Below are 26,877 nucleotides of genomic sequence, written 5' to 3' on the forward strand. Positions count from 1 at the left end.
AAATATTTAGTTAGTGTTTTAATTGATCCATTTTTCAGTTACTTGTTACTGTTTGCTATTTACACATTTTTGTACACTGTTCAGTATTTTTATGAGAAGAAATACAATTGTTTGTTCGTTCTGCCTGTCTGGACTGATAAAGAATCATGGTGGTTTGTGTGTGGGGTCTGGTCTGTGAGTGCTTTTGGGGAACTGTGGGACCACTAGGAGTGTGGCTCCAGTAACCTAGGAATCACTGGGGATAATTTGAGAGCAGGAGACTCATCCAGAGGTGGTTGGGACTCAGTTGGTGGGAGAAGAGTGCTACTGTAAAGCACGAGTGGCAGGTGCAGGCGGACCTAAACTGTGCTGGGGATAGACCCTCCAAGTGGCTGCGGGGTAACCCCAGGCAAGTGGCTACGCATTTAGAGACATATCAGATAAGTTGGATTTTCAGACCCTCTTTTGTATTGGCTGATGAAGAGGCCTAATTCTTTTCTTTTTCTGTTTGTGTGTTAAACTTTAACAAAAACTCAGTAGACAGTGTTAAATGTTTATTTCTCACCTCATAATGTCGCCATTCAATACATGCTTCTTAATACGGGATAGTTTACGCAGTACTGCTGTTATATCAGATGCTTCAGCTGTCCTCTGCATCAGTTTTATCTAAATGTGAGAAAAAAAATGGGGGGTGGAGTGGAATATACACATTTGATTAAGAATAGTAAGAACTAAGCAATTAAATAAAAGATCTTTAACTTTTGACACCAATTAGGAGTATGTTTACTAAGGTGTGCTATAGGCACATTAATGCTTGTAACCCATGTTAATGGTTGACACACATTAAACGCTAATGCGCCCATAGGAATGTATAAGCGCATTAACTGTAAAGGTGCATTATTTATTTATTACATTTGTATCCCACATTTTCCCGCATAGCATTAAAAACGCTAACACACCTTAGTAAACATACCCCCTAGTCTCTAACACACAAATTCATACTCAAACAGAACCATATGCGAATTTAAATTTCATTACTTTATGCTCTTCTATCAGGATAGAACATGAGAAAATCCAAAGCCAAGAGCTCCCAAAGTTGTGTACTTTATGCCTCCTGCTAATAAATCCTTACTGCTTGGCCAGAAGAATTTTATATATTTATATTGCGGGGGTGAAATACCAAGAGGGGCATAATCGAAGGGGGACGACCATCTCTAAGGGCGCCCATCTCTAAGGACGGCGCCACGAAGAGTCAGGGAAACCCGTATTATCGAAAGATGGGCGTCCATCTTTCGTTTCGATAATACTGTTGGGGGCACCAAAATCTCAACATTTAGGTCGACTTTAGAGATTGTCAACCTAAATGTTGAGCTGGGCGACCTCGGTTTTCACCAATAATGGAAACCAAGGACGCCCATCTCAAAAACGAACAAATCCAAGGCATTTGGTCATGGGAGGAGCCAGCATTCGTACTGCACTGGTCCCCGACATGCCAGAACACCAACCGGGCACTCTAAGGGGCACTGCAGTGGACTTCCTAAATTGCTCCCAAGTCCAAAGCTCCCTTCCCTTGTGTGCTGAGCCCTCCCCAAAAACCCACTCTCCACAACTGTACAACACTACCATAGCCCTTATGGGTGAAGGAGGGCACCTAGATATGGGTACAGTGGGTTTCAGGTGGGCTTGGAGCTCACATTTACCACCACAAGTGTAACAGGTAGGGGGGGATGGGCCTGGGTCCGCCTGCCTGAAGTGCATTGCACCCACTAAAAACTGCTTCAGGGACCTGCATACTGCTGTCAGGGAGCTGGGTATGACATTTGAGGCTGGCAAAAAATGTGTTTTTTTTTTGGGGGGGGGGGGGGGTTGGTGACCACTGGGGGAGTAAGGGGAGGTCATCCCCGATTCCCTCTGGTGGTCATCTGGTCAGTTTGGGCACCTTTTCGAGGCTTGGTCGTGAAAAAAAAAAGGGGCCAAGTAAAGTCGGCCAAATGCTAGTCAGGGATGCCCTTTTTTCCATTATCGGCCGAGAACGTCCATCTGTTAAGCACGCCCCTATCCCGCCTTCGGTACACTGCCGAAATTTGTTCATCCCCGCGACGGAAAGCAGTTGAGGACGCCCAAAATCGGCTTTCCATTATGCCGATTTGGGCGACCCCGAGAGAAGGACGCCCATCTTCCGATTTGTGTCGGTAGATGGGCGCCCTTCTCTTTCGAAAATGCCCCCGATAGTCAACCTTTAAATATCCAGAAATATACTTAGCACCTAAATGGCATTAGGGAAATATTAACAGGCCCTCTGCAATAATGTCTGCCTGTATAACTCCTTACTGAGAATACTTTTGTAATATTAAGGGAGACTGGTACTACTTGCAATATTACTTAAAATACATGGCAGTTCTCCTTTAAAAACAAAATCCACAAAAAGGGAAAAAAACATACAATTCTCACAAAATACAAAAAGTGGCAGAAACACAGTAGGGATGACTAAATATAAAAAGCTGATGATCTAAGAATTTCCAAGATAAAGTTGTAAAACACCTTATGATGTACAGTGGTTGGGAGGTGCAGACATCATCATCTTTGGGTATCTGACAAACATTTAAGGAAAATAAGAACTTCATATATATATGGCATTCCAAAGCATAAGGAAGATGTCTCAAGAATGTAAAGAGTATTAAACGTGGTATTAACTTCCTGACTATTTTTATTTTTTATTTATAGAGTTAAAATCAATATCCAATTAAACACCATAAAACTGGGATACAATAGAAATCAGAAAAAAATGACTAAATATAATTAACAATCCTCAAGTAAAAAATAGAGGAAAGTAATTTTATTGGCCTGAAAAAGGACGAGCATTAAAGAGAAACATTTGGGGTTTGGAAGGGTAGTTCCTGTGGAGGAGTGGCCTAGTGGTTAGAGCACCAATCTTGCAATCCAGAGGTGGCCAGTTCAAATCCCACTGCTGCTCCTTGTGATCTTGGGCAGGTCACTTTAACCCTCCATTGCCTCAGGTACAAACTTAGATTGTGAGCTCTCCTGGGACAGAGAAATATCCAGAGTACCTAAATGTAACTCACCTTGAGCTACTACTGAAAAAGGTGCGAGCAAAATCTAAAAAAATAAATAACTTGGTTAATGTTTTTGTCTTCAGGGGGAATTCTGAAGCCTGAGGGCAAATCCAGGGTTTTAGGGGTAATAGATTCACAATTAACTTTTGAATTTTGTTAATGATCTTGTATGCAAGTTCTTCTTTAATTTGCATAAATTAAGAGCTATCGGGTCTTCTTTGAGTCCTGCTAGTTTTCAGACCATAGTTCAAATAATTTTAGTTCCACACTTAAATTATTGCAACTCTTTGTATGGTGCTATTAATTTGATGAAAAACAACAAAGCAGTGGAATCAAATGTATTTATTGGAACAATACCCGACGTTGGAAGTAGCAGATAAATGGAACTAGATTTTGGAACTACTAGTGTGTATGATATATTTACATACACTTTTGATAGTTTATACCCCTGACGCAGCCTGAGGGTGAAACGTGGCCACGTCGGGTATTGTTCCAATAAATACATTTGATTCCACTGCTTTGTTGTTTTTCATCTACTGTTTTGTAAGCAGTTGTGTGCCTTTTTGTTTTTTTTGTTTTGTGGTGCTATTAATTTGAAATTAAAGAAAAGGTTGCAATTGTTGCAAAAAGTTAATCTTTTGGGTTAGGTAAATTTCATGAAACTATTCGACTCTTACATAAATTATACTGGTTAAAGATGAAACATCGTATTTGCTTTAAAGTATCTTGTTTTATGGATTGGGTTCTGAAAATGTAACAATTTATAACTATTCCTTTTCAAAGATTTTTGAGAAGTGCCCATAGATTAACTTTGGCTTTCCCCTCAATGAGTGGCCTAGTGGTTTGGTCCTGAGGAACTGAGTTTGAGTCCCACTTCTGGCACAGGCAGCTCCTTGTGACTCTGGGCAAGTCACTTAACCCTCCATTGCCCCATGTAAGCCGCATTAAGCCTGCCTGAGTGTGAAAGCGCGAGGTAAAAATCTAACAAAAATAAAAAAAATTAATAAATGAGGAATATAAAGTTAAACAATTTGGATAAAAACCTCTCTCTTCCTAAAGACTCTTTCATAACTATCCACTATGACGTCCGTCTCCTCATATCATCCATTAGATCTTCCTGTAATGTTCTTTTCTCTTGTGTATACAGGGGATTTTAGTGGCATACAAGAACTGATTTGAATTTGAAGTTCCTTTATATATCAGGGTGCTACAAATGATGCCATATTTCTCGTTTTGAAAAGCTCTTAAAACGTATTTGTTTCCGAGTCGATGATTATTTGGAATAGTGTCCTCTTTTAGAAAATGTAAAATGGCCCTTAAAACTTGGCTGTGTAGTCAATCATTTAATATTACAGATTTAACAATTTAGCCCTTTTCTTTATAGTACTTTTAATTTTTTATTTTTTTTTAGATTGGCCAGATTTAAGTTAATAGCAGTAGCTGGACTTTACCTTGGGCATTTCTGGTATTTTTGGAAATATTGTTGCGCTATTCATAGTCCCATCCTTGTGTCATTTTGTTATTGTAATTTATGGTGTAAGCTACCTTTATCACTAATTGATGGTGACGAAATAAATTGTCAAATCAATATATGCCGTTTCCAAAGTTCAGATTATCTCTATGTCAGTGCAAGAAAAGGTATCACAGCTAACCAAGATTAAATTGTGTTCCTTGATTTGTAGTCCTGAGTGTTTCAAGAAAAATAGGAATGCAAGACCTGGACTCCCAACAGAAACATGACAAGAGTATACTCATAGGAATAGACCAGCCTGTCCCTGACACAAAGCTTCTTGGAAACGAGAACTGAACAGTCTAGCATTGTTCCCTCTACGATTTTACATGGTTGCTGACCAAATTTTTATTTTTGTGCTATATACAGAAATGCATTTACTAATACTGGCACTCAAAATTTGTTGGCTTTTAAAACTTGCTGCTCACACACACAAAACATTTGTACACACCAGGCAACTCCTTAGAGGAAACACTGGTCACTATTAAGGGAAACTCAGGAGAATTAATAGAATAGTAGCTGGACACTAAAAGACAAGTTCCAAATGATCTTTCCAGTGTCAATTCCTTACAAATTTGCAAATTGACTAGGTTCCTGAGGAGAAGACATCTGGCCTTTCTATCTGTTGTAAAATTTATATCCTAACGTACTATGCAATTTGTAGTCATTCAGCTTCATACAGAACTGAAATAGATAGAATAAAATTTCAGTTTTCTATATATCAGCAGCAGCAGGAACAAATTAAAACTCCTCTTGACACAAAATGCATTTTATGAAGGCCAGAGACCTTAAGTAAACTCTGGCCTGCAGTTGCTGTTCCTTTCATTTACCCTCAGTTTGGCCTCCTAAATTACTAAAATGACCTTACAGTGTAATGCACAATTATTAAAGAAAAAGCAAAACAAACTGCTCCCTCATCTTTACCTGATCCATCCCACTAAAGATTTCTTTAATATCTCCAGAAGCAGTAAGAGTCCTACTGGCTCTAATAGAGGCATAAAGCTGCCCAGACTCAGATATTCCATTGGATAGACTTTGGGCCCTCATTCGTACCAACACTCCCAGGCGTTCTTCATCTTCAAAATGTGGTCTACAAGACAAAAAAAAAGTACAGCACTAAAGTAACATGCATATGAATGCTCTCAAAACACTAAGTTCAATCTACAAGCTTCCACTAACTCCTCGGCAATATTACCTACAGAACTGAATCAAATTGGTCACAGACATGTACCCCTGAGCCACTCCACTGTTAAACTTTCTTTCCTCAGAATACACTTATTCACTGCTGCCTAGTCACTCAACCAATGAAGTGCCCACCACCAATATGATCAAACGTATTTCACCACAGAAGAATGGGGATGTTACTTTGATTCGGAAAAGGGCCTTGAACAAGTTTCTTATGAAAGAAAAGATCATTTCCCTGGGCTCTGTGATTCCTCTATTAAAACAAAGGAGACTGGTTATGCTCTCGTAAGGAGAGTTCCACTTGAATCAGGTTCTTCCACATAAGGGGCTACTCTAATCTATTTGATGGGGTGATTTCAAGGAATGTCTGTTAAAATGAGATTTAGTAGCCAATAGGGAGCTATTTGTGAAGAAAAAGCTTCTCTCCCACAAGCAAAGCTTCTGGCATAGACTGGAATTTTGGCTACCTAGTTCTGGAGTCAGTCAAATATCAGCGGGTTGCCTATGGGGCATTAGGCCTCTACAGGCACAAGGGAAAGATCCTGAGCTCCAATGTCAATGGGCGAATGATGGAAGACTGCATCTCTTGAGGTGGGGGTGGGTGGGAGTGGAATTTGAATTTTCTCGGAGGACAGCTATTATGCAAGCTTGGGAAGACCAACAGTTGTAAAGATTCTCAATGTAGTTTCCAAAAGCATCACAGACTAATGGACTAAATGCTTTCCATACTCCTTTTTGTTAAAAAAATGCTTCCTATTTCTCTACACAGAGAACCTCAGAACTTCTTTGCCATTTCCAAAATGGAATGCAAGTATTCAGTCATGATGATCAAAATAGGCTATTATGCAGGAGATCAGCACAGAATTAGGAAAAAAACTGCCTTCCGAGACTTATGATCTGGTGGCTCATGGGTATGAATCTTGGACACTAGCCCTTTCTAAGGCATATTCAACCACTATAAATTGGTGCACACACTAGACCTTAATGAATTCCACAGCTAACTAGACACAGCACTTAAGGGGTAATTTTGTAAAACATGTTTTAAAAGCAGAAAACAGTTCTCATTAGACTGAATGGTCAAATAGACACAAGTATGTATCAACAAGGCGGCATATGCCTCGTCTAGATATTTCCAGGGGTGGAATTGCTATGTACATGCATATTTTATAAAATACTTGCACACATTTGTATTTTCTTTGGAGCAAGCATAAATGAATGCACCTCTGGAGCTGGTTCTGGATGCTTGTTTAAAAAGGCGCATTTTAAAAATCCTCTCTCCCCTTCTAAGTAAGTAGTACCAAGAGTGATGCCTTCCAAATTCTCTTCTGTACTTACTTGCAAGAGTTAAACAGATACTGCCACTGACTTACTGGGGGCATTAGAGAATCTCAGGACGCCAAAGAGTACTGTGCCCTACTTCTGAAGGGAAATGCCTGAGTCACTCTTGGTACAAAAGCTGGACAAGAGGTCCTCTGACAGACACATTCTTTATGTCAGGGTTTCAAAATAGTGAAATGCATTTTTACCTGTTAATTTCCTTTCCTTGATTATTGCTCAGCCCAGACCAAACAATTTGTGTCACCCTAGTAGAGAAGCCAAACTCTTCCAGTGACATCACTGGAACCTTTCAGTAAGCTATTGTCAAAGCACAAGGCAAAATCTCTACACAAACTATGAAACCCCTTGAGGGAGCCACTGAAGAATATATTAACTAGGAACATTATAGAATGAAACTAACTTTAAACTAAGAAGAGAGCAGGCAGAGCCCAAAGGAAATTCCCCATATGCAGTAGTCTGGTAGACTAATCCAGGTTCCACCCTGGAAGGACTCAAAGAAAGGAAAGGAAATTAACATGAATTTCACCTTCCTTTCATCCAGCTAGACCAGTTCATACCAACTGGATGTACAAAAACCTATACCTTACTGGAAGGGGAAGACAAGGTCCTGTAACAGGGCTCTGCCAAAGGCAACACTGCCTCTGGCTAGATTATCAATCTTGTCATATTTTATATAGGAATACAAAATCTATGCCCTGCAAATGTCCTCTGGTGTGGCTGCCCAGGCCACTGCCTAGGAAGCTGCCTGAGCTCAAAAGGAATGAGCATGCAGTGTAGCCAGAATAACTTTCTCATGAAGAATACTGCCTCTATCGCTATCTTAATCCAATGTGCTAAGGAAGATGGAGGCAGCCTCCCCTTTCCTGAGCCCCTGAAATAAGATGAAAAGACCACTGGATTTCTGGAAGGAGTCTGTGTCCTCCAGGTAATGCAACTGTATTCTGCAGATATCAATCAATGAAATTTCTGAGATAAACAGCGAAGATACTTGCTGTAGCAGGTATTCTCTGAGGACAGCAGGCTGATTGTTCTCACAATTGGGTCGTCGTCCACAGTGGCCCAGGAACCGGGAAGAAATGTTGCTAGCAAAAACAAAGGCTTTCGGGAACGTTACGTCACGCGAGGACGGACTGCGCATGCGCGAACGGCTTCCCACCTGCCACACGAGCGTGTCTCTTCAGTGTAATCAAAAAGCATATAAACTAGAAACAACAATAACAACTCCAAAGGGGAGGAGGGTGGGTTTGTGAGAACAATCAGCCTGTTGTCCTCGGAGAATACCTGCTACAGGTAAGTATCTTCGCTTTCTCCGAGGACAAGCAGGCTGCTTGTTCTTACAATTGGGGTAACCCTAGCATCCTGGTTCACCCAAAACAATGAACATTGGTCAATTGGGCCTCGCAACGGCGAGGACATAACATAGATTGACCTGAAACCAAAATCAACTAAGAGTGCAGCTTGGAACAAAATCAAAATGGGCCTAGGTCAAGTACTTCAGATGGCAGGAATTCAATGGTTCAAAAGGAGCTTCCATTAGTTGGGTGAGAACGACGTTGAGATCCCATGACACTGGTGAAGGTTTGACTGGAGGCTTTGACAAAAGCAAACCTCTCATGAAGCGAACAACTAAAGGCTCTCCAGAGATAGGCTTACCCTCTACACGGCGATAAGAACTAATTGCACTAAGGTGAACTCTTACGGAGTTGGCCTTGAGACCAGACTCTGACAAGTGTAGAAGGTATTCAAGCAGGGTCTGAGTAGGACAAGAAAGAGGATCTAGGGCCTTGCTGTCACACCAGACGGCAAACCTCCATCTGAAAGAGTAATACCTCTTCGTGGAATCTTTTCTGGAAGCAAAGAGACACCTTCTGAAAGACCCAAGGAGGCAAATTCTAAGCCCTCAACATCCAGGCCGTGAGAGCCAGAGACTGGATGTTGGGATGTAGAAGTGACCCCTCGTTCTTGGTGATGAGGGTCGGAAAACAGTTCAATCTCCACGGTTCTTCGGAGGACAACTGCAGAAGAAGAGGGAACCAGATCTGATGAGGCCAGAAAGGCGCAATCAGAATCATTGTTCCTCGGTCTTGCTTGAGTTTCAGCAAAGTCTTCCCTACTAGAGATATGGAAGGATACACATACAGAAGGCCTGTCCACCGATGTAGGAGAAAAGCATCAGACGCTAGCCTGTCGTGGGCCTGAAGTCTGAAACAGAACTGAGGGACCTTGTGATTGATCTGAGTGACAAAAAGGTCCACCGAGGGGGTGCCCCACGCGCGGAAGATCTTCCGGATAACGACCACTCGTGAGGTTGCATTATCCTGCTCAACCTGTCAGCCAGACTGTTGTTTACGCCTGCCAGATAAGTGGCTTGGAGAAACATGCTGTGACAGCATGCCCAAAGCCACATCTGGACGGCTTCCTGACACAGAGGGCGAGATCCGGTGCCCCCCTGGCTTGTTGGGTGTAGTACATGGCAACCTGATTGTCTGTCTGAATTAAGATTACTTGATTGGACAGCCGATCTCTGAAAGCCTTTAGAGCATTCCAGATCGCTCTTAATTCCAAGGAGGTTGATCTGCAGACCTTTTCCTGAAAGGACCAAGCTCCTTGAGTGTGAAGCCCATCTACATGAGCCCCCCACCCCAGGAGGGATGCATCAGTCGTCAGCACTTTTTGTGGCTGAGGAATTTGGAATGGACGTCCCAAGGTCAGATTGGACCGAATCATCCACCACTGCAAGGAATTTCGAAAGTTGGACAATTGGATCACATCCTCTAGACTGCCCCTAGCTTGACACCACTGGGAAGCTAGGGTCCATTGAGCTGATCTCATGTGTAGACATGCTATGGGAGTCACGTGAACTGTGGAGGCCATATGCCCCAGAAGTCTCAACATCTGCCGAGCCGTGACCTGGTGAGAGGCTCGAACCATGGACACCAGGGACAGAAGGTTGTCCGCCTGTGTCTCGGGAAGATAAGCTCGAGCTGGAATGTTCAACAGGGCTCCAATAATTCTGTTTGGACTGGGGTGAGATGGGACTTGGGATAATTTATGACGAACCACAGTAGCTCTAGCACCCAAATAGTCATTCGCATGGACTCCAGAGCACCCTCCTTCGAGGTGCTCATTACCAGCCAATCGTCGAGATAAGGAAATACATGCACTCCCAGCCTGCCTAGCAACACTGCGACTACAGGCAGACATTTGGTAAACACTCTGGGCGCAGACGCCAGACCAAAGGGCAGTACATAGTACTGAAATCAAAGATACTTCCTGTGAGCACCGAGATGTGAGTGCAAGCCTCCTTTAAGTCCAGAGAGCATAGCCTATCGTTTTCCTGAACCATGGGAAGAAGGGTGCCCAGGGAAACCATCCTGAACTTTTCTCGCACTAAATAATTGTTCAGGCCCCTTAGGTCTAGGATGGGACACATCCCCCCTATTTTCTTTTACACAAGGAAGTACCTGGAATAGAATCCCAGTCCTCCTTCCCCTGGTGGAATGGGTTCGACCACATTGGCCTTTAGAAGGGCGGAGAGTTCCTCTGCAAGTACCTGCCTGTGCTGGATGCTGTAAGAATGAGCTCCCGGTGGGCAATTTGGAGGTTTGGATATCAGATTGAGGGTGTATCCTAACCAGACTATTTGAAGAACCCACCTGTCGGAGGTTATGAGAGGCCACCTTTGGTGAAAAAACTTTAACCTCCCCCCAACCGGCAAGTCGTCCGGCACAGACACCTTTATAGCGGCTATGCTCAGCTGGAGCCAGTCAAAAGCCCGTCCCTTGCTTTTGCTGGGGAGCCACGGGGCCTGCCTTGGCGCACTGTTGACGTGAACGAGCGCGCTGGGGATGAGCCTGAGAAGGCTGTTGGGATTGTACCTACGCTTGTTATAGGCATAGGGGACATTCCTCCTTCACCAGAAAAATCGTCTACCAGTTGAAGTAGAAGCAGAAGGCGCCTGGCGAGATTGTCCTGCGTGATCTGATTGACCACCTGCTCGACTTTCTCACCAAAAATGATATCCCCCCTGGCAAGGGACATCCGCAATCCGCTGCTGGACTCGATTGTCCAGGTCAGAGGAACGCAGCCATGACAGTCTGCGCATCACTATACCTTGGGCAGCGGCTCTGGATGCAACATCAAAAGAGTCGTTAAGCACCCCTGGACAGGAATTTACGACACGCCTTCTGCTGCCTGACCACCTCCTGAAAAGGCTTGGCCTGCTCCGGAGGGAGCTTCTCAACCAAATCCGCCAGTTGCTTCACCGTGTTCCTCAAGTGAATGCTCGAGTAGAGCTGGTATGATTGAATTTTGGCCATGAGCATAGAGAACTGATAGGCCTTTCTCCCAAGAGAGTCCAGGGTTCTAGATTCTCATCCCTGGGGCGCCGAGGCAAAGTCTCTAGAACTCCTGGCTCTCTTGAGAGCGGAATCAACAACCACAGAATCGTGAGGTAAATGCGACTTCATCAGCTCAGGTTCTCTGTGAATCCGATATTGGGACTCAGCTTTCTTGGAAGTGGTGGGATTACTTAGTGGTTTCATCCAGTTCCGCATAAGTGTCTCCTTGAGCACATTATGCAAAGGAACTGTGGATGATTCCTTAGGTGGTGAAGGATAGTCAAGTACCTCGAGCATCTCAGTCCTAGGCTCATCCTCAGATACCACAGGGAAGGGAATAGCCACAGACATTTCCCGCACAAATGAAGAGAAAAAGAATCTCCGGGAGAGAAAGCTTTCTTTCTGGCGAAGGAGTAGGATCAGAGGGAAGACCATAAAACTCCTCAGAAGAGAAATACCTGGGATCTTCCACTTCATCCCACGAGGCATCTTCATCGGTATCGGACAAGAGTTCCTTAACTGCAGTCCAAAACCGGGCCCATCTCGACACCGAGGAACCATGTCCTCGATGGCGATGTCAAGAGGTCGACTCCCATGCCAGCGGCGATGAAACTCCTTCCAGCGATGTCGACGGGGAGTCGACCTGGGTGGCAGCCGAGGCCGCAGGTGGTACCGGCGTCGAAGACCTCTCCACAGGCATAGAGCCAGCTGCCACTTCTACCAATGGGGCAGAGGGCACAAACCCCCCCAGCACCGGAGCAGACTGACGCAGCAATGCCTCCAGAAGACCTGGAAGCAGGGCTCGGATGCGCTCATCTAGAGCCGCCGTCGAGCAAGGCTGCAGTGTCGTTACAGGAGTCAGTGTCACAATCCTTGGAGGTCGATGAGGCGGTACTCGACTGCTCGAAGACCGATGCACCGACACCTCTTGAATGGAGGGTGAGCGTTCCTCTTTGCGTCTAAGCTTCACGGGTGCCGAATCCTTCGACGCCCCGGAGCTCCCGGTACCGTGCTTGGAAGGAGACCGATGACGATGCTTCTTCGCCTTTGCTCGATGCACGTCATCGATACTCCTCGGTACCGACGAGGACGTGGAATCCACACGCCTCCTCGGGGTCGGGTCCAAGAGTGGTCGGTCCCGGTGGGCCTGCACAGCAGGGGTCTTCGAGGCAGGTGGAGACCCACTCGACTGCTCACTGTTCCCAGCATGTGGTGGTCTTCGAACAGCCATTACCTGCGCTCCTGAAGTCGATGCCATCTCCGGTGCCGGTACCGATGTCGACATCGACGCCGAAGAACCGGGCAAAGCTCCAAAAAGACGATCCTGAAGAGCTTTTCAAGGCAGAGACACAACTTACATGCGTCTGGGCGATGGTCGGGCCCAAGGCACTGAAGACAGCACGCGTGGGGGTCGGTACCTGAGATCGCCCGGTTGCACCGAGTACACTTCTTGAAGCCACTGGGAGTCCTCAATGACATGGACGGAAAAATAGTGGCAGCAAAGTCAAAATTCTCGATTGTGCCAAAAGAAAAGGGCACAAAAATGAGAAACCACATACGCGTGGCCTAAGAGGGCCGTGACAGAAGCGAAAGGAAACTTAAAAGGACGAAAACTAGGAAATAAAGGGTTTTTTTTTTTTGTAGTTTTGAAGGGAACAGGGCAAACAAAAGAAAAACGAGACAAAGGAGGAAAAAATCCTCGAGAAACGAAGGCTCTTTTCGGGCCCAACAGAAAGAGACCGACAAGCAGTCACTCCCTAACCGCGGAAAAGAAACAACTGAGCGGACTCTCGTGCGACAGGCGGGAAGATGGCTGCGCATGCGCAGTGCACGTGCCACACGCACCAGAAGGTTCTGTCAAAGCTTTTGAAGATTTTTGCTTTGAAAAATTCCGAAGGTGGGGGCCGCTGTGTACGTCGACCCATCAGTGAGAACAAGCAGCCTGCTTGTCCTCGGACAATAGATGTTTCCCTTTCAAAAAAGGCCAGGAATGGCATCACTGGATTCACATGGAAGGGGAAAATCCAACTCAGGGAAGAATGACAGGATTGTATGAAGAGGAAAAGTAAGGATCTCTACAAGATAGTGCCTGCAACTCGCCTTGCCTAACAGATGGCAACAAGAAATACTACCTTCAAAGTGAGGTCCTTTAAGGCGGTTCATTTCAACAGCTCAAACGGCAGACCTATCAAGGCATTAAGAAGCATGGCTCAACGTGGAGGACTGATGTGCTTCGCTCCCTGCAAAAATTATATATCATCCACCTGCACCACCAGGGACCTAAAAGGGATTTCAGAGCCAAACCTTGCACTAACCCCTTCTGCAAAAATACCAGGACTGACAACTCCACTTGCCATGGGGAAAGTCTACACTCTGCACACATCTCTGCTCAAAGACCTGCCACACCCAAACTTATGCCAAGTACATAGATTGCCTGTGGTCTTTGAGCAACATGGAAATGACTGAGGCCAAGTAACCTTTGTTCCTCAGGTGATGCCTCTCAAAAGCCAGGCCAGATCCAGATCTTCCATCATGACTGGACCCTGCCTCAGAAGCCCCTGACCCTATAATAGAGGAAGTGAAGTTCAAATCAACAAGTAAACCAGATCTGCACACCGGGGCCAAGAGAAATAGATATCTGGCCACCCTCAAGAGAACCCTTCTGATCAAGAACCAGGTAAAACAGAGGCTTTTGCAGTTAGGGCTGCAATAGCACACCAAGTCAAACTCTGTCCCATGACTGACATATCAGGAGCACTTCACATTCTAATGTGAGGCTGTCAAGTTGAAGCATGGGGAGCGACAATGCTCCACTAGAAACTGGAAGAATGAGGGATTCAGCTCTCACTCCTCCAGTTCCAGCTGAGAAAATCTGCCTGCACATTTTCTGTCCCCGCAATGTGGGACACCAAAATCACTAACAGATGATGTTCCACCCAGCTGCAAATCCAGCCAACTTCCAGTATCACCACCACACTCTGGGGTCCCACAGTCACTGCTGTGTGATTTTTGGACACTACCCATAGAGTCTTTCCCTGCAATAATAGGAGCAACAATTGCAGAGCTAAGCGAATGGCTTTTGCCTTCAAGTCTAAAATAGAGCAGAAGATGCTGCCCTTCTTAAGGACCACAAAACAGAGTAGCACCCTCAGCCCTGTTTCTAGCATGAGACCGATTCCAATGCCCCAGGTGAAGTAACCACTCTTTTAGAGGGAAGAGCTGCAGGTGTCAGAAACGGGTTCAGCAATTCCAAGGCATACTCCTGCTGTACCACCTCCAGAATCCACTGGTTAGAAGTAATGAGAGTCCACTCATGGTAGAAGAGCCTGCCACTAATTTATCTCTGAGGGGTCTCACTGACCCTCATTGGGGGCCCTCAAACTGGTGGAAGCAGCTGTGGCCACAAAATCTCTCTCCTTCCTGGCCCCCTTGAAAGAGCAAACCCTTCTGCCCCTTTGCAGATGTAGACACCCGGGAACCTTCTACCCAGACAGTACTGCCCCTAATTCTTAGAATGATACCTACTCTCCAAGGCTTGGGATGTTACCTGCAAACAATCTTCCCCGGCCTTCAGGTTCTTCAAGAGTTTCTCCAAATCCACACCAAACTATAACCTGCCCCTAAAAGGAAGTTGCTTAGGTACATCTTAGAAACCATAGCCTTCTATAGGGCAATCACAACTGAAGCCACCGAGTATAAGCAAATGCATAACAAAATCAGAGCACATCCATCAGAAATTCCACTTCTGACTCCAAGCAAGCAGCCTCCAAGAAATCTGGCAACTGCTGTATCCACTACAACAGGACCCTATGAACATAGCCTCTGTACACAGAAGTCTGTACTCATCACTGTGAGGAGGAAGATGGGAGCTGCTCAAACTTCCTTTTAGAAGCATCTTTCATGGTAGCGCCCTTGACAGGAAGAGTAGTCTTTTGGTCATCGTCATGACGAGAACATCCACTTGGGGAGACACAGCAATCTGTTCAGCTCTTCATGCAGAACCAGATTTTATTTAAAAATTTGTAACCCTATCCCACAATTCTAGATGGTTAACAGAAGTGAACATACACAGTTAAACAATAAACTTAACAAGAAGAGCTTTGTGCTCTGAAGAATATCCTCCTATGTCTCCAACTCAGAGTAATCTGTCAGAGCCCTATGAAGGGCAGAAGTTTTGTGTGGCTTCTGAATACCTTCCAGGATGGGGTCCACATCTGAGATCTCTGCCTGGGTCAGTGCCAAAATCCATAAAGCTGAGTACACTAAATCAATGAGGTGGCTAAGATCCTCCCTTCTAAATAACTAGACCACTGGGGGGGGGGGAGGGTTAAATTCCTCCACAGAGGGGTCCCCCCATCCCCGCGGAGTCAGACTCCTATAACAAGCCCTCAAGCTCCTCTTGAAGAGACCCAGGTGGGATTTGGGCTCATTCTGCACTGAACCCAGACTCGGGCGTCTAAGCCTCTTACACCCCTGACCAGCCCCCCCCCCCCAGAAGCGTCACTGTCTCAAGGGCAGGGGAGGATCCCATCTGCTACCTCTACCTCAAAGCTAAGACGCTCCTCCAGTCATGCTGAACGTTGGCCACTATCACTGCTAAAGTCAGAAATGAAAATGGGCTCCTCGCCACAATGAGGCATATCAGGGAAGCCCCCAAACCTGGCCAGGATGAAGAAACTGCTGCCCCATTGCATATGTAGGAATCAGCAGAATTGCTTGTTCGCCCCCGCCCAATCTCTTGCAGGCTTCACATTTCCCCCCTCCTAGCATGGCTCAAAGACTGCAGTCCTGGAGAATCAGTTGCCGCCACCCTCCCACACAACCTAACTCATCCTGCTGGGGAAGGAACTCTGGGCCTCCTCAGCCCAGCTCTGCAAGTGCATCCAAAGCCCCGTCATTTCTCTCCTTAGTCCTTTATTTACTTTTAATGAACTATTTCCCCAGCCAGCAACCAGGGAAATACATCCTGACTGCTGTCTTTTCTCTCTCTCTCTCTCTTTTTTTTTTTTTTTTTGGGGGGGGGGGCAGATACTGTAGGAGGTGGAGGTGTAAAGGAAGCCTCATACCTTGCTAGCAGGGGCTCCCTGGGGACCTCTGCCTGCCAGCCATGCCCAGTGAGGGCCTATGGACTAAGGCTCAGGGTTAGACCCCTCCAGGCTTGAATGGAGTTAAGGATTGTGGCCTGAACCCTAAGAGCTGCACGGGCCAAAAGACACTACCTCAGGCTGCGGACTGCACCCCAAGGAGTCAGGCCCACCTTAAGAAAACATGCTGCACTTGTTTAAACTGTATCATTTGCTTGAGATAGAGAAATATCAAAATGTTTCAGGCTGTACCACCCCTTATACCAGTGATATCAATGAAGAGTTCAGCTTCTCTACCTCATCTGCTTGTAGGGGGACTGGTCTAGCAGGATGAAAAGGAATGTCTCCTTTCTCCTTTAACTTAAAAAAATAAATGCATATATACAAAATATTTATATATAGCTCAGTTACAGATTAATTAGCTTACTCATTAAAGATTTCACTCCACAAATGCATCATGTCTGGTAGGTTTTTCTCCAAGCAATATGATATAAAGTAGACCCCCTATTGGAAAACAGAAACGGTTTACTTGTACATACAAGAACTTTCAGAAAGGTATTTCAGTGAGTAAAGCAAAGTTGAGGCAACAAGGGTTTTGTGTAGACAGCAGGATAAAACAGACACACAAATGATGCCATCCAACAGCATCTACACTGAACAAGTTCTCTCAGGTCAGAACACCAAGATTTTTTTGAGCATGTGTAGGATTTCCCTATATACCCTCAGATTAGTCTGGACTCGAGTCCTTAGGAAGGTGGCTATGATTGCGTCCGACATATCCTGCTCTCTACAGAGAACCCTATTTCCGTACATGTTTATTTAAAATGTAATACACTGCCAAGCTGGCAATAGGATCTAAGTGGTTTACAACAGTCTAAAAAAAAAAAAAATAGAAAACCAAAATAGAAATGAACTCAATAAAAATAATAGGAAAGCCCTATTACATAAGAATAAAGACAATACAAACCAAATCAAAAGATAAAAAATATACAGCCCAGGGCTTTCCTTCCGATGCATCCTGGAAACAGGAAGTTGCATCAAAGGGAAGGCCCTGGGCTTGCTAGAGGTAGCATGTATGTAGCATTGCCACTGCTGGCATCAAAAGCAAGTGTAAAAGACTGCCTGGGGGACAGGACAGAGGAAGAATTGATAGATCTATTGGGGAAGGGGGGAGATAAGGTAAGAGAGGGTCAAATACTGGATTCCTGGGGAGAAGAAAGAAAAGAGAGGGAGACATGCTGGACCCTGTGGGAGGAAGGAGGAAAGAGAGGGAGAGATGGTGACCTCAGGGGGGGGGGGGGGGGAGGATAGATAGGAAGGAAGATGAAGGCCCCTGGAGGGGGGGAGCATATAAGAGGAAGGGAAGAGTGAGGGATGAAGCTGGAAATAGGGAGGGGTGATAAGGACACAGAGGCAATGCTGGATACATGACGAGGGATAGAGACAGAGGGGTGCCAATAATGTTCCCTCTAAAGTGTGTGGGAGTCCTCAAACCGTACAGCTATCAGTGAGGGGTGCAGCTTCAATCTGTTTTCAATCGCCAGATAAGACAGGAAGACCGTGGCAAGAGAGTTAAGAGAAGATGGAAAAAAGAAGAAAGAGACTGGAACAAAACAATTAGAAAAATAAAATGACCATACAACAAAAAGGTTTAAAAAAAAAAAAAAAAAAAAAGGAATCTTATTTTCTGTTTATGGATTATGTCAGGTTTTTGGAATTTACATCGATCTACCAGAGCTGGTGTTAGTTTTTCTTGTGGGCCCCAGCCATATCTTAATTCACTGGCCTTCAAATCTCACTTATTGTGGTGGTAAATCTTCTTTGGATGGACCACCCTTGGCATCTGCAACAGCTACCTTTCCCCGATGCCACAGGTTCAGCAGTTCCCACCTTGTGTGGGGCTGTGTTGTGCTAGTTACTCTTCAAAAGAAATTATATTACAGTTACTGGTCACTTCTCAGCTTAAAATAGTTACAGTAATTACACTACTCATTTAGTAAAGTGATTACTGATTGCAGTTACTTGCTTAAAGTAACTAATTACTTTTCCTTTACCAATATCACATCCAAGAATACTAATAGTTTAAATCTTTTTGTACACAAAACAAATGCAGCAGTTTTATTCAAAGGAACAGTTCAATAAAAACAGATTTTGGAATAAGTACTATTCCTAAAGTAAATTTGCCTAACAATTAACTAGACGAGTGTGGTAGCCATGTTAGTCCACCCTTAAGGTTGCTAAGAGCAAACAAAACTTTTGTTAATTGTTAGGTTATCAATAGAAATCAAACAAAATAAAACATGGAAAAGAAAATATGATACCTTTTTTATTGGACATAACTTAATACATTTCTTGATTAGCTTTCGAAGGTTGCCCTTCTTCGTCAGATCGGAAATAAGCAAATGTGCTAGCTGACAGTGTATATAAGTGAAAACATTCAAGCATTACTATGGCAGTCTGACAGGGTGAGAGGATGGGGGTGGGTCGGAGGTATGCATGGGGACATCAAAGCATATCACTGATATTCTAACAGGATGGGTGTGGATAGGTGAGGGGTGGTGTGATCAACAGACATACAGCTTTATGGTTTATAATGGGCTAGGAACCCCAGATCCTTGTTAAGTCCCCATCCTCCCACCCTGTCAGACTGTCATAGTAATGCTTGAATGTTTTCACTTATATACACTGTCAGCTAGCACATTTGCTTATTTCCGATCTGATGAAGAAGGGCAACCTTCGAAAGCTAATCAAGAAATGTATTAAGTTATGTCCAATAAAAAAGGTATCATCTTATTTTCTTTTCCATGTTTTATTTTGTTTGATTTCTATTGATAACCTAACAATTAACAAAAGTTTTGTTTGCTCTTAGCAAGAACAGCATTTCAAAATGCTCGTCACTAAGACAACTACGCTCAGATATCAAAATTTGCCCACCAGCACAAAAAAAAAAATGTCTTAGCACTTGAATGAATTGCAGTGTTTAACAAAAACCTCCTTAACTAATGGAAATGCTTTTAAATAGTCCAATGATTCATCACTGCTTCTTAAACTTCTAATTCATAGAAACACTAATTCTGTCCAAGTGGATTATTGAAATATTGACTGCTTAGGATACTCCTAAATCCCTTATAAGACAGCTTCAAATTATCCAAAATACTGAAGATAGATTGGTGTATTCTCTCCATAAATTCAATTGTTACCCCTTTTTTTCTTAAATTACACTGACTGCCAACAGAAGACAGGGTGTAAAGCGAATGCTACATACCTGTAGAAGGTATTCTCCGAGGACAGCAGGCTGATTGTTCTCACTGATGGGTTGACGTCCTCGGCAGCCCCCTCCATCGGAAAGTTTACTAGCAAAGGCCTTTGCTAGTCCTCGCGCGCCCATGCGCACCGCGCATGCGCGGCCGTCTTCCCGCCCGAAACCGGCTCGAGCCGACCAGTCCAGTATGTAGCAAGACAATACACTTCAAGGGAAGACTCAACTCCAAAGGGGAGACGGGCGGGTTTGTGAGAACAATCAGCCTGCTGTCCTCGGAGAATACCTTCTACAGGTATGTAGCATTCGCTTTCTCCGAGGACAAGCAGGCTGCTTGTTCTCACTGATGGGGTATCCCTAGCCCCCAGGCTCACTCAAAACAACAACCAAGGTCAATTGGGCCTCGCAACGGCGAGGACATAACTGAGATTGACCTAAAAAAATTTACCAACTAACTGAGAGTGCAGCCTGGAACAGAACAAACAGGGCCCTCGGGGGGTGGAGTTGGATCCTAAAGCCCAAACAGGTTCTGAAGAACTGACTGCCCGAACCGACTGTCGCATCGGGTGTCCTGCTGCAGGCAGTAATGAGATGTGAATGTGTGGACAGATGACCACGTCGCAGCTTTGCAAATTTCTTCAATGGAGGCTGACTTCAAGTGGGCTACCGACGCAGCCATGGCTCTAACATTATGAGCCGTGACATGACCCTCAAGAGCCAGCCCCGCCTGGGCGTAAGTGAAGGAAATGCAATCTGCTAGCCAATTGGATATGGTGCGTTTCCCTACAGCCACTCCCCTCCTATTGGGGTCAAAAGAAACAAACAATTGGGCGGACTGTCTGGTGGGCTGTGTCCGCTCCAGGTAGAAGGCCAATGCTCTCTTGCAGTCCAATGTGTGCAGCTGACGTTCAGCAGGGCAGGAATGAGGATGGGGAAAAAATGTTGGCAAGACAATTGACTGGTTCAGATGGAACTCCGACACAACCTTTGGCAGGAACTTAGGGTGAGTGCGGAGGACTACTCTGTTATGATGAAATTTGGTGTACGGGGCCTGGGCTACCAGGGCCTGAAGCTCACTGACTCTACGAGCTGAAGTAACTGCCACCAAGAAAATGACCTTCCAGGTCAAGTACTTCAGATGGCAGGAATTCAGTGGCTCAAAAGGAGGTTTCATCAGCTGGGTGAGAACGACATTGAGATCCCATGACACTGTAGGAGGCTTGACAGGGGGCTTTGACAAAAGCAAACCTCTCATGAAGCGAACAACTAAAGGCTGTCCTGAGATTGGCTTACCTTCCACACGGTAATGGTATGCACTGATTGCACTAAGGTGAACCCTTACAGAGTTGGTCTTGAGACCAGACTCAGACAAGTGCAAAAGGTATTCAAGCAGGGTCTGTGTAGGACAAGAGCGAGGATCTAGGGCCTTGCTGTCACACCAGACGGCAAACCTCCTCCAATGGAAGAAGTAACTTCTCTTAGTGGAGTCTTTCCTGGAAGCAAGCAAGATGCGGGAGACACCCTCTGACAGACCCAAAGAGGCAAAGTCTACGCCCTCAACATCCAGGCCGTGAGAGCCAGAGACTGGAGGTTGGGATGCAGAAGCGCCCCCTCATCCTGTGTGATGAGGGTCGGAAAACACTCCAATCTCCACGGTTCTTCGGAGGATAACTCCAGAAGAAGGGGGAACCAGATCTGACGCGGCCAAAAAGGAGCAATCAGAATCATGGTGCCTCGGTCTTGCTTGAGTTTCAACAAAGTCTTCCCCACCAGAGGGATGGGAGGATAAGCATACAGCAGGCCCTCCCCCCAATCCAGGAGGAAGGCATCCGATGCTAGTCTGCCAGAGGCCTGAAGCCTGGAACAGAACTGAGGGACTTTGTGGTTCGCTCGAGATGCGAAGAGATCCACCAAGGGGGTGCCCCACGCTTGGAAGATGTGGCGCACCACTCGGGAGTTGAGCGACCACTCGTGAGGTTGCATAATCCTGCTCAGTCTGTCGGCCAGACTGTTGTTTACGCCACCCAGATATGTGGCTTGGAGCACCATGCCTTGACGGCGAGCCCAGAGCCACATGCTGACGGCTTCCTGACACAGGGGGCGAGATCCGGTGCCCCCCTGCTTGTTGACGTAATACATGGCAACCTGGTTGTCTGTCTGAATTTGGATAATTTGGTGGGACAGCCGATCTCTGAAAGCCTTCAGAGCATTCCAGATCGCTCGCAACTCCAGAAGATTGATCTGTGGATCGCGTTCTTGGAGGGACCAACTTCCTTGGGTGTGAAGCCCATCGACATGAGCTCCCCATCCCAGGAGAGACGCATCCGTGGTCAGCACTTTTTGTGGCTGAGGAATTTGGAAGGGACGTCCCAGAGTCAAATTGGAGCAAATCGTCCACCAATACAGGGATTTGAGAAAACTCGTGGACAGGTGGATCACGTCCTCTAGACCCCCAGCGGCCTGATACCACTGGGAGGCTAGGGTCCATTGAGCAGATCTCATGTGAAGGCGGGCCATGGGAGTCACATGAACTGTGGAGGCCATGTGGCCCAGCAATCTCAACATCTGCCGAGCTGTGATCTGCTGGGACGCACGCACCCGCGAGACGAGGGACGACAAGTTGTTGGCTCTCGCCTCTGGGAGATAGGCGCGAGCCGTCCGAGAATCCAGCAGGGCTCCTATGAATTCGAGTTTCTGCACTGGGAGAAGATGGGACTTTGGATAATTTATCACAAACCCCAGTAGCTCCAGGAGGCGAATAGTCATCTGCATGGACTGCAGGGCTCCTGCCTCGGATGTGTTCTTCACCAGCCAATCGTCGAGATATGGGAACACGTGCACCCCCAGCCTGCGAAGTGCCGCTGCTACCACAGCTAGGCACTTTGTGAACACCCTGGGCGCAGAGGCGAGCCCAAAGGGTAGCACACAGTACTGGAAGTGGCGTGTGCCCAACTGAAATCGCAGATACTGTCTGTGAGCTGGCAGTATCGGGATGTGTGTGTAGGCATCCTTCAAGTCCAGAGAGCATAGCCAATCGTTTTGCTGAATCATGGGGAGAAGGGTGCCCAGGGAAAGCATCCTGAACTTTTCTTTTACGAGATATTTGTTCAGGGCCCTTAGGTCTAGGATGGGACGCATCCCCCCTGTTTTCTTTTCCACAAGGAAGTACCTGGAATAGAATCCCAGCCCTTCTTGCCCGGATGGCACGGGCTCGACCGCATTGGCGCTGAGAAGGGCGGAGAGTTCCTCTACAAGTACCTGCTTGTGTTGGAAGCTGTAAGACTGAGCCCCCGGTGGACAATTTGGAGGTTTTGATGCCAAATTGAGGGTGTATCCCTGCCGGACTATTTGGAGAACCCACTGATCGGAGGTTATGAGAGGCCACCTTTGGTGAAAAGCTTTCAACCTCCCCCCGACCGGCAGGTCGCCCGGCACTGACACTTGGATGTCGGCTATGCTCTGCTGGAGCCAGTCAAAAGCTCGCCCCTTGCTTTTGCTGGGGAGCCGCGGGGCCTTGCTGAGGCGCACGCTGCTGACGAGAGCGAGCGCGCTGGGGCTTAGCCTGGGCCGCAGGCTGTCGGGAAGGAGGATTGTACCTACGCTTACCAGAAGCATAGGGACCAGTCTTCCTTCCCCCGAAAAATCATCTACCTGTAGAGGTAGAGGCTGAAGGCTGCCGGCGGGAGAACTTGTCGAATGCGGTGTCCCGCTGGTGGAGAGACTCTACCACCTGCTCGACTTTTTCTCCAAAAATGTTGTCCGCACGGCAAGGCGAGTCCGCAATCCGCTGCTGGAGTCTATTCTCCAGGTCAGCGGCACGCAGCCATGAGAGCCTGCGCATCACCACACCTTGAGCAGCGGCCCTGGACGCAACATCAAAAGTGTCATAAACTCCTCTGGCCAGGAATTTTCTGCACGCCTTCAGCTGCCTGACCACCTCCTGAAAAGGCTTGGCTTGCTCAGGGGGAAGAGCATCAACCAAGCCCGCCAACTGCCGCACATTGTTCCGCATGTGTATGCTCGTGTAGAGCTGGTAAGACTGGATCTTGGCCACGAGCATAGAAGAATGGTAGGCCTTCCTCCCAAAGGAGTCTAAGGTTCTAGGGTCTTTGCCCGGGGGCGCCGAAGCATGCTCCCTAGAACTCTTAGCCTTCTTTAGGGCCAGATCCACAACTCCAGAGTCATGAGGCAACTGAGTGCGCATCAGCTCTGGGTCCCCATGGATCCGGTACTGGGACTCAATCTTCTTGGGAATGTGGGGATTACTTAGTGGCTTGGTCCAGTTCGCAAGCAATGTCTTTTTCAGGACATGGTGCAAGGGAACAGTGGACGCTTCCTTAGGTGGAGAAGGATAGTCCAGGAGCTCAAACATTTCAGCCCTGGGCTCGTCCTCCACAACCACCGGGAAGGGGATGGCCGTAGACATCTCCCGGACAAAGGAAGCAAAAGACAGACTCTCGGGAGGAGAAAGCTGTCTCTCAGGAGAGGGAGTGGGATCAGAAGGAAGACCCTCAGACTCCTCGTCAGAGAAATATCTGGGGTCCTGCTCTTCCTCCCACGAGGCCTCACCCTCGGTGTCAGACACAAGTTCACGAACCTGTGTCTGCAACCTCGCCCTGCTCGACTCGGTGGAACCCCGTCCACGGTGGGGGCGTCGAGAGGTAGACTCCCTCGCCCGCATCGGCGAAGCTCCCTCCGCCGACGTAGTCGGGGAGCCTTCCTGGGAGGTGGCCGCGGTCGGCACCGCACGCGGTACCGACGTCGGGGACCTCAACCTGGGCGATGGGCTAGCCGGCGCCACGCTCGACGGTACCGGAGGCGCAAGCACCGCCGGTACCGGAGGCGTAGGGCGCAACAGCTCTCCCAGAATCTCTGGGAGAACGGCCCGGAGGCTCTCGTTTAGAGCGGCTGCAGAGAAAGGCTGAGAGGCCGATGCAGGCGTCGACGTCAGAACCTGTTCCGGGCGAGGAGGCTGTTCCGGGCTGTCCAGAGTGGAGCGCATCGACACCTCCTGAACAGAGGGTGAGCGGTCCTCTCGGTGCCGATGCCTGCTGGGTGCCGAATCCCTCGGCGACCCAGAGCTCTCGGTGCCGACATGGGGAGGAGACCGGTGTCGATGCTTCTTCGACTTCTTCCGAAGCATGTCACCGGAGCTCCCCGGCACCGACGAGGAGGACGTAGAATCCATCCGTCGCTTCCTCGGGGCCGAGACCGAAGAGGGTCGATCCCGGGGGGGCTGTACCGCAGGAGCCCTCAGGGTAGGAGGAGACCCACCCAAAGGCTCACCGCCACCAGCAGGGGAATGGACAGCCCTCACCTGCACTCCTGACGATGCACCTCCGTCCGACGACATCAGCAGACGAAGTCTCAGTACCACCGACGTCGATACAGTCGCCCGATGTCTCGGCGCCGATGCAGAGGTCCGATGCCTCGATGCAGTCGATGGAGCGGCAGCCAAGGAAGATGGTCCGGACGCTGACGACGTCGATGCACTCGATGCCTCCGGTGCCGATGCCGACGAAGAGCCCGAGAACAAAACGTTCCACTGGGCTAATCTCGCTACCTGAGTCCGCCTTTGTAACAGGGAACACAGACTGCAGTTCTGAGGGCGGTGCTGGGCCCCTAGACACTGAAGACACGCAGAGTGCCTATCAGTGAGCGAGATTACCCGGGCGCACTGGGTGCACTTCTTGAAGCCGCTGGAAGGCTTCGATGTCATGGGCGGAAAAATCACGCCGGCGAAATCAAAAGCCGAAATGGCGAAAATTGAAACACCAAAATTTAGAGGGAGAAAAATCTCGACCGAGGCCAAAAGAGGCCTACCCCGACAACAAAAGAAAACTTACGGGGCAAAAACTGAGAAATACGGGAAGGGCAGAAAACCCGAAAGGGTCTTCCGGAACACTACCGGAGCGCTTCCCGAACTTTTTCAAGGAAAAAAAGGACAAAAACACGTCGAAAAGGACGCGCGAGGTCGACTCTCTGGGGCACGAACGGCGTAACACGACCGTACCGAGTGCGGACGAAAGAAGATTGGCTGGCTCGAGCCGGTTTCGGGCGGGAAGACGGCCGCGCATGCGCGGTGCGCATGGGCGCGCGAGGACTAGCAAAGGCCTTTGCTAGTAAACTTTCCGATGGAGGGGGCTGCCGAGGACGTCAACCCATCAGTGAGAACAAGCAGCCTGCTTGTCCTCGGAGAATTTAAAATATGCACAACTACTACCCAGCTGTAAAAAAAAAAAAAATTACATCTGTAAAGCTGTTGACCTTGTCACTGTCATATCAGGCTGCTTCCATCTGGAACCCTTTTTACTAGGGCTCATAGGAACTAAAGTTTCAGAAGAATGTTAAAAACATTCTTGCTTCAGAAATTTATTTTATTAGAGTAATGTCAGTGTATTTCTAATGCTGTTTAAATTTGACTTGCCTACTTGTACATCCTGAATATATTATTTAGCTCTTTTGGGTTTTTTTGTGATCCATTTTGAACTGAAAGTAATTACGGAATATTAGGCCCGTATAACGTAATTTGCTGGTGTACTCTTCCAACAATCATCATTTCCACTGTTACAGCTTCCAAATGAAAAGAAATCTATCATCTAACACTACAGCTAATTCAGTAGTTTTCTCTGTTTCATTCTGAGTGGCCGATAACCATTATATGATTCTTCAGAAGATTTCTAACTGTCTCTTTCAAATGTTCTTCTATGCATCACCTCAAATGAAATTGAGACAAGCCTGCTGCAATAAGGCTCAATTCTTTAGATTCAAATGAGGAAGCAAAGTGTGTCTCTATTCCCTTTAAAACTGCATCAATTATTGGATTTGCCAGCTTCAAGTCATGTCTGATGCTTTGTAGTTTGCAGAAAGACTGACGGTTTCAACTTCTCACACATATTTTGAAGTCCGCTCTCATATGTTGCAGATAGAAGATGCACCTTGTCTACTGCCTCATACTGGAATTCTACCGGGTGTCATTGGGCACAGACAAGTGTGAAGTTCATCCCCACAACTTCTGCAGACTGAACACTTCTGTTTACTTTATTCGTTATCTTTCTTTTAGAAAACAGCTTAAGGCTTTTTTTATTTCGAGAGCCATTTGGGTAAG

At 46.9% G+C, this 26,877-nt stretch overlaps 1 protein-coding gene across 1 annotated transcript in view; it reads right to left on the reverse strand.

Moving 5' to 3' along the window:
* Window positions 1–26,877, reverse strand: part of PITRM1 (pitrilysin metallopeptidase 1) — a 202,173-nt gene that overhangs the window by 61,903 nt on the left and 113,393 nt on the right. Inside the window, exons 15-17 of the mRNA XM_030198926.1 lie at window positions 16,938–17,014; window positions 5,488–5,653; window positions 545–645 (exon numbers count right to left, since the gene is read on the reverse strand). Of these exons, the coding sequence (XP_030054786.1) occupies window positions 545–645; window positions 5,488–5,653; window positions 16,938–17,014 (344 nt within the window). The remainder of the gene's footprint in view (window positions 1–544; window positions 646–5,487; window positions 5,654–16,937; window positions 17,015–26,877) is intronic.

This window comes from Microcaecilia unicolor, chromosome 1 (genome assembly GCF_901765095.1).
Source record: "Microcaecilia unicolor chromosome 1, aMicUni1.1, whole genome shotgun sequence".
Taxonomy (NCBI): Eukaryota; Metazoa; Chordata; class Amphibia; order Gymnophiona; family Siphonopidae; genus Microcaecilia; species Microcaecilia unicolor.